Source organism: Meleagris gallopavo, chromosome 1 (assembly GCF_905368555.1).
Source record: "Meleagris gallopavo chromosome 1, MGAL_WU_HG_1.1, whole genome shotgun sequence".
NCBI classification, from domain to species: domain Eukaryota; kingdom Metazoa; phylum Chordata; class Aves; order Galliformes; family Phasianidae; genus Meleagris; species Meleagris gallopavo.
In genome coordinates this window covers 175,046,914-175,064,682 of record NC_139404.1, presented here as the reverse complement: position 1 = coordinate 175,064,682, position 17,769 = coordinate 175,046,914, and the positions used below count along the sequence as shown (strand labels likewise).

The following is a 17,769-nucleotide window of genomic DNA, read 5'->3' as shown; positions in this document are numbered from 1 at the left end:
ATTTACAATGAAGCCTGTATAAAATAGCTCATCCTCTGTTACCTTCTGCTCTACGTGCCATTTTCAACCAGCACAGCCCTTGCTAGCACCTGATAGAGTAGGCAAATTTTGACAGCTTAAGAGAAATTTCACTGTGTGAAACCACTTTAACTAGTAGGCAGCATTATTAAATAGCAGTTTAATATGATTACTGCAATTGAGATATGAAAAATGATCCATGTCCTTTTTTCTACATTAAATTCCTCCATTTATGACAGGAAATTTCCCCTAAATAGAACACTTTTATAAATTCTAAATTCTATGGCATCACAGCTATCACTCAAGAACACTTGAGCTTCCCTGCAGCTTTCAGCCTACGACTGGCTGAGCTGAAACCACTCAGAGGGAAGTGAGCACCCAGCTGCCACACCAACAGCTTCAGCACAGCAGGTGAGGCTGGCCCTAAGACTCCTCCAAGGTCACGGCAGCAAAAGCATAGGTTAAATAAGGTTCTTACCTCCGAATCAGACACAGGTAAAGGGTCTCCACATACACAGTAACTGAGACAGGAGTTCAGAGTCATTTTATATTTCTCTTTTTCAAAGTCTTGTCTCTAAGAACTGTGAGTGCAAATAAACTCCCTGCATAACCAGTCAGGCAAAGTTCATCTTATGACCTGCACTTTTAGACTGAGGGAAGGACACGTCACATGTCATCTCCTAATCTGCTTTTTACACACTTATCTTGAGCAATAACATTTGCAAAGAGAGGACTGTTCTCCTGTAGCACTCCACCTACAGTAGTTGATTCAAATGACAGCGACTGATCTGCTGTGCAATGAACAATCCTGAAGGACATGTATTTTTAGGCTTACATCCATAACTTGCACTGAAAAATAGTAATAACAGAGGAATAGTAATCCTCTCCTAGCAAAAAATCAGAGGAAACCAGACTGATAACCTGATAACCACTGCTGTAAGTGACCTACTCAGGCAGGAGGGGCCCGATCAAGAGACGCTGACTGCCAGGAATAAAATACCCAGCATGAAATTCATAGACTCCAATACTTCAGGCACTTAAGCAAGCTCCAGCTATCAAAAGCTTCATACTGGTATAGCACCACTGACCTCAAATGATCTTCTCTTGATTAATCCCTTACAAGTGAAATAGGGTTTATATTTGACATTTACAGACATGGGTATAGGTATGCATGGCACTTAATGTAGGGCGAAGATCAAATGTCACGTGCTGACTCCAGAATTCTAAGTGCTGGTCAGAAATTTCAAGGAATTTCAAGATTCCCGAGAACTGAAGGTCTAATGAAAGCTGAGTCCATGGGGTCTTTCTGAAATTCACACCTGGCAGGCAGGCTACAGAACAGGGTTACCAGTGTTAGCAAGCAAGATTATTCAGCTTGTCTTTTAGGCTGCGCCCTCAGTTAAATTCGTAAGTCTGCAAACACAAACAGATCTAATGATTTATACTGGTGCAGATTAATAAATTTTATCCTGATATTCCTATAACAGTGTATGAGTTGTATTTCAACAATTTTTCTTTTTCCTGCCAGCAGTATTTCTACAGATACAACCATTTAAAATAAACACTTACTTCAATCCAGACTACATGTTTGTATTGGCTACTGTTCCCATGTAATGTGTCCGTCTTAACTTTTAGGGTGGTATTCAGCTCCAGATAACTGGAGCTGATGTCTGTGGTGTCTGTCTGTATGTTAACTAGATGTTAAAGCTCTCACTGTAATCTGTGGAAACCTGGTGCAAGATTCTTTTGCCTAAACACAATCACCCAATGCATTTCAAACACAGAATCATAGAATCACCAACATTGGAAAAGACCTCCAAGATCATCCAGTCCAACCATTCACCTACCACCAATATTTCATCACTTAGCATGCTAAGGAACCTGCAATATCTCCATACCCCATGCATCATGCAAGTACAGTGCAGGCCCTACAGGAGGCCTGGGCTATCCTGAAGCAGCCCCTGGAGACAGGGCAGGGGAACTGCCCAGGGCACCTCCAGAAGCACTGGATGTTTATGCTCAGGCAGTCTACTTGAGCTCCCACACAACAGTATCTATGGAACCTACAATCAGCACAGCATACAAAGCAACTCAGCCATGCAGCACCAGGAGCAGGAACCAGTGGCCAAAATGCTATGAAGAACCCAGGTAGACGAGATGCCTGCATCACAGAGCCCACAGCCAGCTGGGATGTACTTCTCCTCTCTCTAGCCCAGACTGATTTCCCAGTACAGGTCCTGCAGCATCAAGGGCTCAGCTCTGCTCTGACCTCAATCTGGCACCAGCACAACACTGCTGCACTCAGGGGAGCTATGCTGCCATTGGCATTCTCTGTTACTCATTAACACCAATGTACGCAAGATCAGCTCAGATGTTTAACCACTGAAATCTTAACTTAGCCACTGCAGCCGGATAAGAGCCAGGTTTTGCAATTACTACTTAGACTACAGTGTACATTTTATAAACTTGGCATCAAAAACTGCCTCCAGAGGGAGTGTTACACAAGGCGAAGGTAACTCTCCAGTGCAGCACAAGATGTCCCTGTTCACTGCAGGGAGCTGGGCTAGATGACCTCCAAAGCTCCCTTCCAACTCAAACAGTTCTGTGACTCTATTCAATGACTCTATGACCTGATCTGTGCACTGTGGGCGGTCTTGCTTATGAGGATTCAAGTTCTATCACTGAAATTGCAAAAATTTGCCACTACCTAAAATTGCACGGAGGGACGTCTGCTGGCACAATGATAGCGATCATAAATAACATCCCGTACTCAACAGACGTGCTTAGCTGCATGAAAGAAAAAACCCACGACTATAAATGCCACACAACACACACCTGCCACTGGTGCACTAGTTATGCTGGCTATGTACAAACAATCACGTGTGAGCTTTTGTTGATCTGGTTTTGCCAATAAGCTCCCCAGTAAAAATCACATTATAAACACAGTATACAGCTGAGGCTTGTTGCCTGCTCATGTGCATTCCCAAGCCCTACAAAAGGGATTTTTTATTTGTATTTTTATGTTCTAAATTTACCAATACAGTTAATGCTTCGTAATTTATAGATATATAAAAGTATAAGGGGATACTTAAGTCTCTAGAAAGATTTTTCCCATCTCCTTTCTCCATTACCCTTCCATCTGCCAGGAGAAAAAATCAAAATTTAAGAACATCTGAGAAGTTTTAACATCTTTTATTATGCCGTATTTTCAGTGAAAGCTGAAATGTGATGGATGGTTGGTCATGTTCTGTAAATCGTGAGGAAAAAGAGATTCTGGAGTATTTATAGGGAAAAACTGTGGTATTGTCCTATTTCGTGTAGGTATCTCAGCTTGCATCGCAAGTGCATGTTATTGTGTTCATTTTGAAGTTGCACATAAAACTGTATTAATTTGTTATATTAGCAACAACAGCTATTCATCAGTATCATAATCAGTGTCTATTAAATAGCTGATATTTCTGCATAATCCACGAACTACCACTACACAGGAGCTGCCAAATTCCTGAAACTTAACAGCAATATTAAAAATGATTTTCAATTCATACAAGCTAGCAAAAATGTAAAGGGCCAAGTGCTCATGACCTACATGTCATAAATAAATTTATCACCATCATTTAACTAAGTAAAAGTCCAGGCAGTGTGTCTCCACCCAGGAACATGATAAAAGGTAACCTTTGCACTTTTTCTTGTTGCAAAATAGCAGCAGGGGAACACTAGTGGTAGTTCATTTATCATCACTACTAACTGAGGTTAGAAGGTTGTTTATGGACATGATCAATAATTTTATTACCAAATTGCTGTCACAAACACAGAGATTAGGAGACTCCGGATACAACAGAGCCATCTAGAGAAAACGTATTTATTGCTTTCTTTCCAAATTTTATTAAAAGGTCCTAAAGTGTAATCAGAGCTCAGTTACTTTCCACTTATCCACCGGGACTGACGATTTCCAGTGCTGCCATCACAGCAGTGGTTATCACGGAAATGACTGTTTTTGCTGTATAAAAAAAAGTACTTATTCCGTCAGTGTAGCATCTTCTATCAGAAACCAACCTGAATTATTAAACCTGTTCAATTCTCTTGCAGAAAGAAACTTTTCATCTGCTCCTTTCTCATTAAATGCCAGTTGCACTATAACCTTTGTCTTTCCATCCAGTGGCTCATACACATCTCCTTCTAATTAGCTTTGGAGAAAGCCCTAAATAAATGCATTGATTATCTGTCCCTGGAATATACATTGCTATTTGGTCAGTGGTCTGTAGGATGGGAATACGATCTGTGAAACAGCTGCAAAAATACTATATAAAACCACATGCATTGACACCTATACTAACAAGCAAAGCAGAAGAAATCAAAGTAATGCAACATTCAAATTTTAGCGTAAATTGCAGCTGCTTGGGAATTAAAGCCATTCAAGCAGGATAATTTGTCTTTTTTTTTTTTTTTTTTCAAAATTGGGTGGATCCACAGTTTGAAATTTTGCAAAGCGCTGCTTCAAAGGGGCTCCTCTAAAGTGCTACTACTGCACTATGCATGTTTGAGCTTCTTGGATGCATGCACAAAAGATTTGCACTGCAAGACAGTAAAATCACGTTACTTTCATTCCTAATGTGCTAAGAATCAATCCCTGTTAGCAACACAAGCTTCTGCAGTAAGCACGCGTTTTGGAAGCTTTCAAAGTTAGAAAGAACGTGTATAATTCTACTTGAGGGATTTGCTGGCATTAAAGCACTTACGGAATTTTAACTAATAAATTTAGCAATAAATCACATCAGAAGTTCTATACAGATTCAATCCCAAATCAAAGATGGCCATATGTTTTAAAGGCATATTTAATACAGATTTGCTTCTTTTCACCTGCCTTGAAAGCATGCTTATCACCATCAACAAGCCTAATGCTTTCCCAACATGCTTTACAAAGGTTACTGAGTTCACCTCTGTAATATTCACATTTCACAGATAAGAAGCAGACACAAAGCAGTTTGGTAATTCAAGTGACACAGGAAGAGTACAGCTGAGCTGGAAATGACCAGCAGATCTCCTGACTCAGTCTGTTCTTCAGCTTCAAGGATTTCCTTCATCTGTCATTTAATGCATTTCCAAAGCCAAATGCAGCCAGCACATTTCTGACTGGCAAAGGGGAGGTGCAGGAACATGTATTTGCTTTGCAGAAAGAATCTGATCAGACCTATAAAATGCAAGTGTGCTAAAAACAGAAATGGTTTCCACTAGTTTTCTGGTGTCTTGATATTTGGGGATTGCTGGATGATGCTCTAATGCTCTTTCTTAATTCAGTATCTAAATCAGAAGCTAGTGTGCAGTATACAGCAAAGTAGCACTGATATCTTTTGAGACTTTCAAGATATACAAGCACTAACAGCCCCTAAGTAATCCCTATAAAACTTCTAAATCCAGACTTGGAACACTCCAGACAATGTAGGAGGACTAAAAATAGCCATCTTCTTTCTGCATGGTGAAACCACTGTAACATCCTCTGGCAAACCTCAAAAGCCAGATGTTAACTATAGTTTGAAAGTGGAACTGTCTGCAAACAAAGTGGAACATAAAAAGCTGTCAGACTCCTAAGCATTTTTCCAGGAGGAGGTTCCCTGGTTCCCCTTCTCCCCACCCTTCCAGTGCACAGTCTCAATGTCAAAGCCCAAACCCAAACCCAAGCATCCAGTAGGTCCCAAAAACAGTCTCAGCCTGCAGCCTGCAGTGGGTGGAGCTGCCTTGGGCAACTCGATGTCTGCAAACTATTAGTTGCTAGAGAACAGCGTGAGGGTGAGGCCATTGTGGTTGACCTCAGGACTGGAGGAGCTGAGCCTGCTGTGCTCCACCTCTTCCCATGCTTGAGGGGCTCAGCTGCACCCCCAGCAGCCCCTGGGTGCCAGAAAGGGCAAGCACAGGTGGCTCAGAGGAAACCTATGGCTGCCTCCATTCCGTTCACACATCACGGTCTCAGAGAACCACACAATGGCTGCAGTTGGAAAGGACCTCTGGATCCATCAGGCCCACTCCCAGCTCCAACAGGGACTCCTAGAGTAGAGTGCCCAGGGCCACATCCATGCAGCTTTGGAAGATCTCCAAGGAGGAGATCCTACAGCCTCTGAGCAACCTGTTTCATTGCAGGGGAGGGGCAGCTCGGGGTGAGGGAAAGGGTCTGCACTAGAGGGCGGTGGGCATGGAACAGCCTGCCCTGGGCTGTGGGCACAGCCCCTAGTGTCAGGGAGCATTTGGACAGTGCTCTCAGACACTGAGATTGGATTTGGGGTTATCTTGTACAGAGCCAGGAATTAGACTCTATGGTCCTTATGTGTGTTCCTTTCAACTCAGGACATTCTATGATTCTATGATACAAGGGTTACATGGCCCGAAGCAGCACTCCACAGCCTGGGGTGTAAGTCCTAATCTGTGTGAGCAGCACCTGACAGTACCTAAAATTTCAGGGCACTGGAGCCAAATACTAGACACTCTGTAAAGGCAGGAGGAGTACAGCAGCTTCCTCCAGGGCAAACACTGTGAAACCCATTTGCATATCCCCTTTTAGAATATATATTTGCAGGAATAACAATCTCATGTTACTCTACCAGTGTTTAGGAATGGCCAATTTTATTCAGAACTGCAGAGTTACTCTTAACCAGATTCAGAAATCAGATTACTGTCCACGAACTGCCTTGCTCTTCCTATCAGAAGATACAGCAGCAAAAGATTAAAGGTTGCCCTGAAAGGCAGAGTTTGCTGCAATGAGTTAGAAGAGTTTTTGCTATGGCAGGAAGAAAGATATGTGTGTGCTTTAAGGGCTCTGTGCTGTATCATTTCAGTAAGCAGCTCTGCAGTTTGGGGTTTTTGCAAGGCACACTCTGGTTTCTGGCTAAGCTGTGTGTGAGTGCATTTGGAAACTGTCCTTTGAGCACCTCGTTAAAGGTGGAAACATTGTGTGGCAATGTATGAGGCAGCCCAGAGCTCAGAGCACCACTCAGTTTAATGGAAATCTCTGTTTGCCATCAGAAATGCTGTTGAGAGCCTCTCGAAGTGCTCTCTGCTGTCCCTGGCCAGAGCAGCACTGGGAGTGACACCAGAGTGTTTAGCACTTTGCTGGGAGAAATCAACCCAGCTGAAGTTCTCACACTTATTTACTTAATCCTTCACAGTTTAGCACATTTTCAGTCATACCAGTTAAGGTGATTAAGCCACACTCTAACTGCAGTGGATGACCTGGAGATGAATAACAACACTAAGAGCTCCAGAAGCTGAGAGCAGCTGACCTGGCACTGTGAGAGGATGAACACTGAGGACAGAGCTGAATCTTCATGTTCCCACTCCAACAGTTCTTCCAGGAGTAAATTACCCCAGATTAAGCCATCTGTGCACAAGCCCAGAGATCTGTAAGGAAAAGATGGGAGAGGCAACTCCATCCTAGTCCTGTGCTACATCAGGTTACAGCCATATGACCCTGCAAACAGCTGAGCTCAGGGGGACTGCATGGCGTGGATGAGGTAGGACCACTGAATGTTGCATGGCATGGACATAAGTGAGTCAACAGATTGATCCTAGAGCAGTTAAAATATAATCTGCAAACAAAATATCACCCAGCTGAGTCCAGCAAAAATACCTCTTCACTTATAAACTATCATTCACTTACAGTCAAGTAGATAAGGTGTTGCATTTAAGTAATAGAAAGTCTGGTGTAACATGAAGCCAGATGCCAACAAGGCAACTTAAACAGCAGGTGCTCCAAGAGCTTGCGAAACACTAGGTAATATGTCAAATAATTCACTGTTGGGTTTTTGTCACAAGCACAGAAGAGTGTGCTGTTTTTGCAGCTCATGGCTGACATACACCAGTTCAAAGAAACGTTTTTGTTATGTACACTGACAAGGGACTTTTCTTCAGGAACATACAAACTATGTAAAACAATCCAAATCTGAAATTGTACCTAAGCATCTCCTGATGCTATTAAAAGCAGCATACTGGGGTATGGGAAACACTGTCAAAAGCAGAGACTGGGAGAGCAAGGACTGTCACAGATGAGCTTTGGTGATTCACACCTATAGTTTAACACAAGCTGAGACACAGACCCATGTTGCATTTAGTCAGCTCTTCCCTGGGAAGCACCACTTGCAGAAACCAGCAACTGAGAAGACCTAATAGCTCACCTTCTCCAGTCTTCAGGTGAAACCAAAGGACAGCAGTGACAAGATGTCAAGCCTGAATCGCGGTGGGAAAAAAACCCACGACACTAATTCAAATGATTCGGTAGATTCCTTGTGAGAATACCATGAAATCAACTTCACAACGTTAGGGAAATGCTGGGTAGCTTCCACATGTGGGCATGCATGGAGATGTGAGCCTGGCTGCTTAGCACTTGTAGAGAAATATACCTCCGAGCCACAGAGACTTTTAATGGCAATCTCTCATTAAAACATGCAATCCACATAAAAAAGAAGATGCATGAAACAGGGAAAACTATGTAGATTTGCCCATGAACTTAAGGTTCAGTCTTTAAAATTTTGGATTTGCATTGCTCAGCAGTACATCTCAAACAATTGCAGAGAACAAATCAAGCACCTGACTGTCAAGGAAACAATGCTCTGGGTGGGTACAGCTCTGTAATACAGAGGTATGAGGTAGAATTAAAAATGAAATGTAGTTGAAAGTTCAAACCTCAATCACCTCACTGCGTGAATATGCAGCACTCGCCACAGTGCCTGTGGGCTGAATAAGCTCCAATTAAAAAAAACTGGCATCTCTGGTACCAAACTACCTTCATGCATAAGAGTGAGGCGGAGTAAATGTACAATGAAACCCTGCAAAGAAATGGCAGGGAGAATCCACACTGCTCTTCCTGCTTCATGCTCGTGCTGAGTGCCATGGCTGTAGGTTTGTGCATGGGATGGGGAGCAGGTTTGGAAGAAGAAAGGGCAGCACTTAAACCCCTTGCATGGCTGTAGGGTTGTGCATGGAATGGGGAGCAGGTCTGGAAGAAGAGGGGTAACACACCCCTTGCAAAGTATGACAGCAGTAACCCTGTCCCGCACACCTCATGCTTCCAATCTGTACCTACACCCACCCCAAAAACACTGCTTTTTTGGATCAGAAAGGAAATCTGGGTGCAGCTGCACCATTTGGGCCATACAGCTGCACATAGGCTGCTCTGTGCAGTGCCTGCAACACGGGGAGGGGGTTTGGTCCCCTTGCTGCAGCCCTGCTGAGCACAGGACCTATCCCCGTTGTCACTGTCATTTCCTTCATCTCCTGAAGGGCTCCATCCTACACCATCTGTGCATTCTCCACACAAACAGCTGCCACCAGTGCATACTCTAGACAACTTAAGAGAGCATTAAATTGCACTCACAAATAACTTAAAATATACTATAACATAAAGGTTAAATTGCATGCTAGATAATAACAGAATGTGGTGTTAAAACTAAAACTGTAGTAACTTTTACCCATCCAATGCAGATATTCATTTAAGAACTTCTGGAAGGCATAGTGGTTTCTGGGGAGTCAAGGGGAGGAACAAGCTGAATTTCTCTTGTGTCATGAGCCTAGATCACCACTAGATGGTAGATGAGTAGCATTAATCCTCCCATTTTGTTCCCGAGAGACATCATTGGCACATGGATGCGTGACAGATTCTCACCCCCTTGGCAGTGTGGAAGTGTCTCCCTGAACACACCCCTTTGTGAAGATATTGAAAGATGAATGGATGGGTGGATGAGTGGAAGGATAGAGGGATGGAAGGATGGATGGATGTTGCAGCCCTGGGACTTTGGATGAGGGACGATCCCAGGACCCCAGTGTTTGTACATACTGGGCTTATCTTCCAATCTTACCACAGTTGTAAGCATTACAGTAAAGCAAACCTGCTCTTTTCCAGCAGACTGGCAGTATCAGTAAGTTCTGTAACCATCCACAGTTAAAACCCTGCCAAGCTTTTAAAATAGATGGTTCACAGACATGATAAGACTAGCATAAAAGGCTGAAGTGTGTGCATACCTAAGGTATATGACACATCTAGTCAAACCAAGGTGGCTTAGAAGCACTGGTAGTTTAATTTTGTAAATGGTTTTCACACAGACCCTCCACAGGGCTTCAGTTTTAGGTCTGCATTTACTTCAGCACAGCTACTGATCTACTGGGGGTATGAAATACCAGTTAGATATAGTGGGGTACTGGTTGCTTCTCTAATGCTTCAGTGGCAACACAATCTGCTGCACAAAGCTGCAAGCAAATATCCGAATAGCTTACACTCAGCATAGCTACCAACACACAAGGAAAACATTGATGACATCTGAATGTTTAAACTTCTGTATCATACGTTTCAAGACATACTGCTCTACAAATATCATCCTGTTCCTGCAAGGCTGCCACAGGAGAAGTGTTTCACACTGAATCAACACTATTTCCAAATGTACAGGCTTCTTAAGGACCTTTTGGCTTGGAAGAAACATAGCCAGACCCTGCCCGGGCTGGTACAATCTGACAAGCCCACATGACAAGCTGGTATAACTGCAGGGTGTAATAAGCTGCCCTTGAAAATGTACATGAACAGCTTGGCTGCCAAAACTTTCTTGGATGCTAATGCACAAAGGAAAAATAATTTGATGTTAGCTTCCAAAGAGAATATATTAAAGAAAATAATTACTGTCAGCATATTTTACAATAACGAGCTGCAATAGCCATTAGTATTCCAGTTATTTTGCATTGTTTGCATTGTTTTGCATTAATAAAGAGAAAACCTGATGGATAAATATCTAACTTCTAAGGGATTTTGCATTCTTTCTTACCTCTTCCTTTTTTTCTTCTGCACCAGAGGCTAAATTGAGGCTCAGCTGAGAGTGACTGCTGATGCCACTGTCCTCATTTCCATCGTCATAGTATACGGTTTGCACAGCATCCTGGAAGCAGACGGGATTCCTGCCCAACTTTGGTCCAACCTCGCCTCTCTCCTCACTCTCTGTGGAGCTCAAAGACAGTGTGCTATGATGGTTTGAGCACTGGAAATCCATATTGCACATCACTTTCTCCATGCTGGGGCTTTGAGGTTTTGGAGCAGTCGGCCTGACAGGGACGTGAGGATGTTCAGCATCACATATAAACTGCTGGGGGGCTTTTGGTTCATCCGAGTCCGTATCAAACACTTCGTTGGGAAATGGCCCGATGTCACTCAGAGTAGGAGACAAGCTATCAGATTCTGCGATACCTGAAGATGTCCTGAGGTTTTTGTCTTCAGCACGAGCTACATTCATTTCAGCCTCTTTATCCTGAGCAGCCACAGGGCTTTGTAGACAAGGTGTTCCCGGTGAAGAAGAATCTAGACTAGATACTGAGGAGGTACACCTCTTTCTGTCATGATCTGTGCTACTGGAAACCCTGCGGGAATAGTCATCATGCAGTCTGCTGTTTGACCTTGTTCTCTGGGACTGCTCACTGGGGGAAGGAGCCGTGCTTTTAGGGCCATCCTTCTTCCATGCAACCTCTGTAACATTACTGACAAGCTTCAGAACTCGGTCAAAATCCTTTGCCCTGATGGGGCTCTTCCATCGCTTGGATCTCTCTCGGGGTTCCCATTTGTTTTGTCTGAGTCAGCAGAAGTAACACTCACAGTCCTTGCCGGCATTTGTTTTTCATTCGTAGCTTTGAGGTCAGTAAGGTTTGAGGTGGACTTCCGTTTGAATGAGCTTTTTTTCAGAAAGTTCAAATTATCTGAACTTTTGCTTCTCCGGTAGATGATCCTGTTGTTCTCAGAGTCCTTCACCAAAATCTCACAGATCTTTGGCTCTGTGAGGACAGGAGATGTTGGTCTGGTGCTGTTGTGGTGGCTCTGAGCCTTATCCGTGTCGAGCAGGTTGATGCGGCCAGCACCATAAGCCCGTCGGATGCTGCGTGAGCGGTGTGTGTTCCTCAGGAAGGACTCATCGCTTTCCTCAGCATCAGAACAATCGGATGCCAAACCATCCACTGCACTCTGGAAATCCTGCAAAGGCCCTGAATAGGAATACCTGTTAGTCTGAACACTCACCACCGCCCCATTTGAGTTGTGTTTGCTACACCATTCTCATTTAGGATATCGGGGCACTCCCTTGCTTGAATCCCTTGCAGAACAGATGATTTCAGCTTCTTGAAAGATCCCATTTTCCTGATGGAAGATAAAGCATTCCACGTAGAAGAGTTGCCCATCAAAATGAGAGAGCGAGGCCTGTCAGAGCTGGAATTGGCTCGTTTCCGAGGAGTGGAGAAGAAGCGCATAATTTTGGAAGGGCTGAGTTTCTCATCTTGTGTTTCCTCTTCACAACCATCGCTGGTGCTGTACCCCCCATTATGACTGACAGAGGTCATCAGGTTCAGAGGATCCTTATTATCCATCATGATACAAGCGATGGCGTTGCTGTTTCCACAGCCATTCTGAAATGTGGTCATGCCCTCAATGCTGTAGGCATGGAGCTGAAGGCTGGGGCAGCTCACAGCCACGCCGCCATCCCCAGAAGCTGCCCTCGCTGCCTGGCCCACATCTGCTGCACTCGAGCTCCTTTTGCTCCCACGTTCACCAGCTGAGCTGAGCTCCTCTGGCTGCACCGCCTGTGCCAAGAACACAAAGGTGACCATTAGGGAAATTTCGGTACAAAGTCCCCTGCTAAAAGAAGTTTGGACCTCACTGTAAGAAATTATGACACGAGTGAGCTCAAGGAGTTCCTTCCAGCTGCACAAAGGTGTGCTGCACCAGGAAGAGGACATTAATAACACCCTCAAAGTATAATTGCATTTGTAGGCAATTTAAGAGACCAGAATAATTTAAGTATGTGCTTGTTTTTCTAAAGCTTAATGAGCTAATAAGTTCAGTAGTATTACCACACCTACCTTAGAACACTACGTGTAATCCTCACACATATTTAGAGAGAAAAAAACTGTTTGGCAACACAGATGGGACGTTTCATTGAAAGAACTGAGTGTGGCCACGGATTACAATCTAGCAATCGAACAGCGAAAAGCCAGACCCACGTCTTCCCAACACTTGCTGCCGTGAGGAGGCTGCACGATGCCCAGCTGCTTTTGTTCCCTTGCAGGTAATTCCGGAGTGACACTGGGGGCACAGCTTTGGCCTCAGGCAGTGCCAGCAGCTGCAACGGTGCACCGGGATGTGCTGCACTGGGCGGAGTGCCTGGGAGCCGAGCACCCACATGGCCTCCAGGGGACTCGTGGGGGCAAACGGGCGGGGGTTTGCGAGGCACCATGGGCTGCGGGGATTCGTCCCCCCGACCACGGCGGAGCGGCGGTGGAGGAGGAAGCTCTGCCCCCTCCTCCTCTTTGTCTGCACCCGGGCCAGGCGGCCTAGGGGCTCGGAGAGGGGAAGAGTTGGCTCCGGGCAACCAGGCGGGGCGGGGGCTGAGCCCCCCCGGGCCGCGGTCCCTTCCCCCTCCGCGGGGCACAGCGGGGCTGCGCATCTCCATAAGAATGGGGCCAGCAGCCGCGGGCAGCGCACGGAGCGCGGCGGCACTGGGGCCGGCAGCTCCCTCCCGAGTGCAACTTTAAAAGTTTTCCGAACCTCCAGGGATAAAAGGGTTTTCTCGTGTTTCAGAGAGACGCCGGAGATCCTCCGCATCGCCGCTTTTAATCCCCTCCATTCACACGGTCGCAGCGTGAGCCCGCCCTGAGCGGAGGGGCTCCGCTCGATCCCGCACCGCGGAGCGGACAAAGCTCCGGCCCGTACCGCTCGGGGAAAAATAATAACACACACACAAAAAAAAAAGTAAAAAAAAAAATAAAACTAAGAACGAGAACCCACCGCTGCTCTCGGCAGAGAACTTCCCGAAGAAAGCCGCTTTCTGCACCTGAGCGGGCGGGCGGCAGAAGGAGGGAGGAGAACAAATGCAATGCGAAGGAATCGGAAGAAAAGGAAGCGCGCAGCGCGCAGCGCGCACCCACCCCGCGCCCAGCCCCGCACCCTTACCTGGGGGCAGCCGCACGGCCCCGCTGCCCGCACCCGGCCCCGCCGCTGCCCGCTCCCGCATCGCTATGGCAGCAGCCGCCGCGGCGGGAGGAGGGCGGGGACGGGGGGCGGGGCGGCCCAGCCCCAGGGACACCCCCGGCAGCGAGGACACCCCGCTCCCCCGGCCTCTCCTGCGATGCTGTCGGACGGTTTGACCGAGCATGCGAGGGTTCGCTTCCTTACGTGGCTCTGGTAAGTCCCACATGTTTGAAATAAAGCCTCCGGATCCCTGTCGGCCTTTTATGCCTCTCCGAAGTGTACTCAGTGGCTATCTGCGTATACCTAACTTTGCAATCCGTAACAGATAAGCACATTTTTATTTGATATTTAGATTGCGCTGGGCCCCCAGTGTGTTTACAGTGCCAACCACTGGGGAAGGAGTCAGTGTATTCTCCTAAATATATCTGCTCAAAGACATAAGTGCTGTATAAGGACTGCTACGAATCATTGAATCACACGGGTTGAAAAAGACCTCTAAGATCATCTAGTTCAGCCGTTATATACCAACAGTATTGCCCACTGAACCATGTCCCTAAGTACCATATCTGCACATTGCTTGAAAAGCTCCAGAGATGGTCACTCCACCACCTGCCTGGGCAGCCTATTCCAGTGTTCAACCACACTTTTGGAGAAGTTCTTCCTAATATCCAACCTGGTGCAACTTAAGGCTGCTATGTCTTGTCCTAATGCTGTTATCTAGGAGAAGAGGCTGACCCCCACCTCAGCACAATCTCCTTTCAAGCAGTGTGGAGCGCAATAAGATCTTCCCTGAGTCCCCTCTTCTCCAAGAGGAGCCACGCTCAGATCCCCGGCTGCTCTGCTGTCAGACACATTTTTGCTGCTTTTCTTCAGACATAGCAGTGTGAACTCACTGATACAACTCACCCTCTGAACAGTGTTCCTATACTATAGGGAAAAAAGTGCGAAACTCTCTTACAGCCCCATGACAGAATGCCTGGCAAAGGCACATAAACATCAGTACTTCCTTCTCAACTTGTTTATGGTTTAGTATATTCCTACAGACAGACTGGACTTGTCAGTATAACTAAAACAGTTTGAATGTGACTCAGGTCAAAGGCACAATGACAAAGGGGCAGCACAGTTCACAGCAGGACAGAGTCTCTGACAAAGTAATGAAGGCCATCAGCCCGTCCTCCAGAACTGTGACTGTGACTCTGCACACTGTAATTACATCTCTGGAGAGCAGCAATGACGTTCTCTTCAAGACAAGGTGTACTTAGGGGATAAGGCAAACAAATGGGCTTAAAGGATGTAGGTCAAATGAGGTGGCAAATAATTCTTGCAGTGACCACAGGATTCTGGACAGTCAGCAAAGGGGATAGCCTGGTACCTGCCTGGGTTGGCTTCGTGTACACCTGTCGGAGATGTGAAGCTCTAGGAATGACTCAAACAAGTGGGTGAACTGTTGCACTGGGTGCTTTACAGCACTGGGCACATGCAAATGGAGAGTAAGACTGGAAATGTCTGTAGTGACCGTGGCGGTGTAGTCCTACACTTGAACAGCATGCATCTGTACAGGTTGGGAGCTGATCTACTGGAAAGGAGCTCTGTGGAGAAGGACCTGATTGTCCTGGTGGACAGAAGGTTGGCCATGAGCCAGCAGTGTGTCCCTGTGACCAAGAAGGCCAATGCTATCCTGGATGCATTACAAATAGTGTGGCCAGCAGGTCAAAGGAAGTGATTCTCCCTCTCTGCTCTGCCCTGGTGAAGCCACATCTGGAGTACTGTGTCCAGTACTGGGCTCCCCACTTCTCAGACAGAGATCTCTTAGAAAGAGTCCAGCAGAGGACCACAAAGATGATAAAGAGCCTGGAGCATCTCCCTTACAAGGAAAGGCTGAGAGACCTGGCACTGTTCATATGATTGAGAGGGGATCTCACAAGTGTTTATAAATATTTAAAGGATGGAAACCAAATGGATGGAACCAGGTTCTTCTCAGTAGTACCAAGTGACTGAACATGAGGCTACGGGCACAAACTGGAATACAGGAAGTTCCGTTCAAACATGAGGAAGAACCTCACTGTGACAGCACTGAATCAAGCTGCCCAGAGAGGTTGTAGAGTCTCCTTCTCTGGCAATATTCAAAACACATCTGGATACTTTCCTGTGCAACCTATGCGGGAGAACCTGCTTTAGTAGAGTGTTGAACTAGATGATCTTCTTCTTCCAAACCCTATGATTCTGTGATTCAGGTGATCTACGCCATCTTGAGACTATCCAGGAGATGCTCTCAGGTCAGCGCGTATGAGAGGTATCTGCTTTAGGTCTTTGGAAGAAGCCTCTGAGGTGGAACTCGGGGCTGAAATGCCAAAGAGACAATGGATGTGTCTATCAGATGTCAACTGTGAAATTGCTTTCAACAGTACTGCAAAATGGTCTTCCCTACTGTCTCTAGAGTTTTGTGCTTGTCCCTTAAAAAACTCCTAATAGAGCAATTCAAACCCGATTTTCATTGAATTCATGTTCCTATACTTCTGTATCTTCCTTCTGAGTAGCCTTTTCATAGAATCCTAGAATCACAGAATGGTTTGGGTTAGAAGTCAACCACTAAATCAAGCATTAAATCAGGGCCCTGCCCAGGGCAAGGGCACTGTCACGCCTGGCCTTGAAGGCCTCCAGGGATAGAGTATCCACAGCTTCTCTGGGCAGCCTGCGCCAGTGCCTCACTGCCCTCTCTCAGTGGAAGATGCTCCCCTGACATGTAATCCAAATCTCCTCTCTTTTAGTTTAAAACTGTTCCCCCTTGTGCTATCACTATGACACTTTGTAAAAAGTCAGTCTCCCTCCTGTATATAATCTCCTTTTAAGTACTGGAAGGCCACAGTGAAGTATCCCCAGAGTCTTCTCCAACCTAAAAAAGCCCTGCTCCTTCAGCCTGCCTTCATAAGAGAGGTGCCCCAGCTCTCTGATCAATTTGTGGCCTCCTTTGGACCCATTCCAAAAGCTCCATGTTTTTCTTGAGCTCGGGGCCTTAGATCTGGACATAGTACTCCAGATGTGGACAGACTAATCCAGATGGGGCCTTTTCAATCCACAAGTCCCCTCAGAGGAGCGGAATTCTCAGTTCTATCATCTATCAGCTGGATAAAAAAGCAGAAAAAACTATTGAGCTGGAACTGAACTGAACCACTACTTCAGGTCCTTCCTTTATCCACCCAACAGCGTTCACAATCCCTCTACTAAATGTACCTAAAGCTCACCAGCTTGTTAGTAACTGCTTGAGGAGACAGAAATGACAGCACAAGGTATTGACAGACTAAAGATTTGCTTAATTCCTAAAGATTAACTTAATTTCCTTATAAAACCAAGCTAAAACACTCAGTTTTGATGATTAGGTAAAATATAATTATATGTTGCATTCCCCAAATGTTACTAAATTTTATGACAGGAATACATAGAAAATTGAAATTACAGGAATTGTAGTAATTGGTCAGTCAGACATTTGTCAGGTTCCTAAAAGTAACTGTTACAGTTTTCATCTTCCAGATCTGCTCATAACAGACATTCTGATGGTCGCATGCTCAAACTCACCTCTCCCTGATGCAGAATCACCGAGTCATAGTCTGTTCTTCCATACGAGTGCAACGTGAAGAACAGACACTAAAAGAGCATGCTGTGTCTGAGAACAGGATTAACTTTCTGTACTGCAGACTCATAATTACCAAAATCTTTTCTTAATCTGAATTGTGATTTTTTTAAAGGCTGGGAACCAGGCCTGCACATATGTTCAGGTGCAG

The 17,769-nt window shown here is 45.5% G+C and overlaps 1 protein-coding gene across 1 annotated transcript in view; it reads right to left on the bottom strand.

The window, feature by feature from the left end:
- SPATA13 (spermatogenesis associated 13) overlaps window positions 1-17,769 on the bottom strand; it is a gene marked incomplete at its 5' end in the record, with an annotated part of 73,137 nt that overhangs the window by 31,378 nt on the left and 23,990 nt on the right. The window contains 3 exon segments of the mRNA XM_085230878.1: window positions 10,812-11,581; window positions 11,584-12,072; window positions 12,075-12,603. Of these exon segments, the coding sequence (XP_085087004.1) occupies window positions 10,812-11,581; window positions 11,584-12,072; window positions 12,075-12,603 (1,788 nt within the window).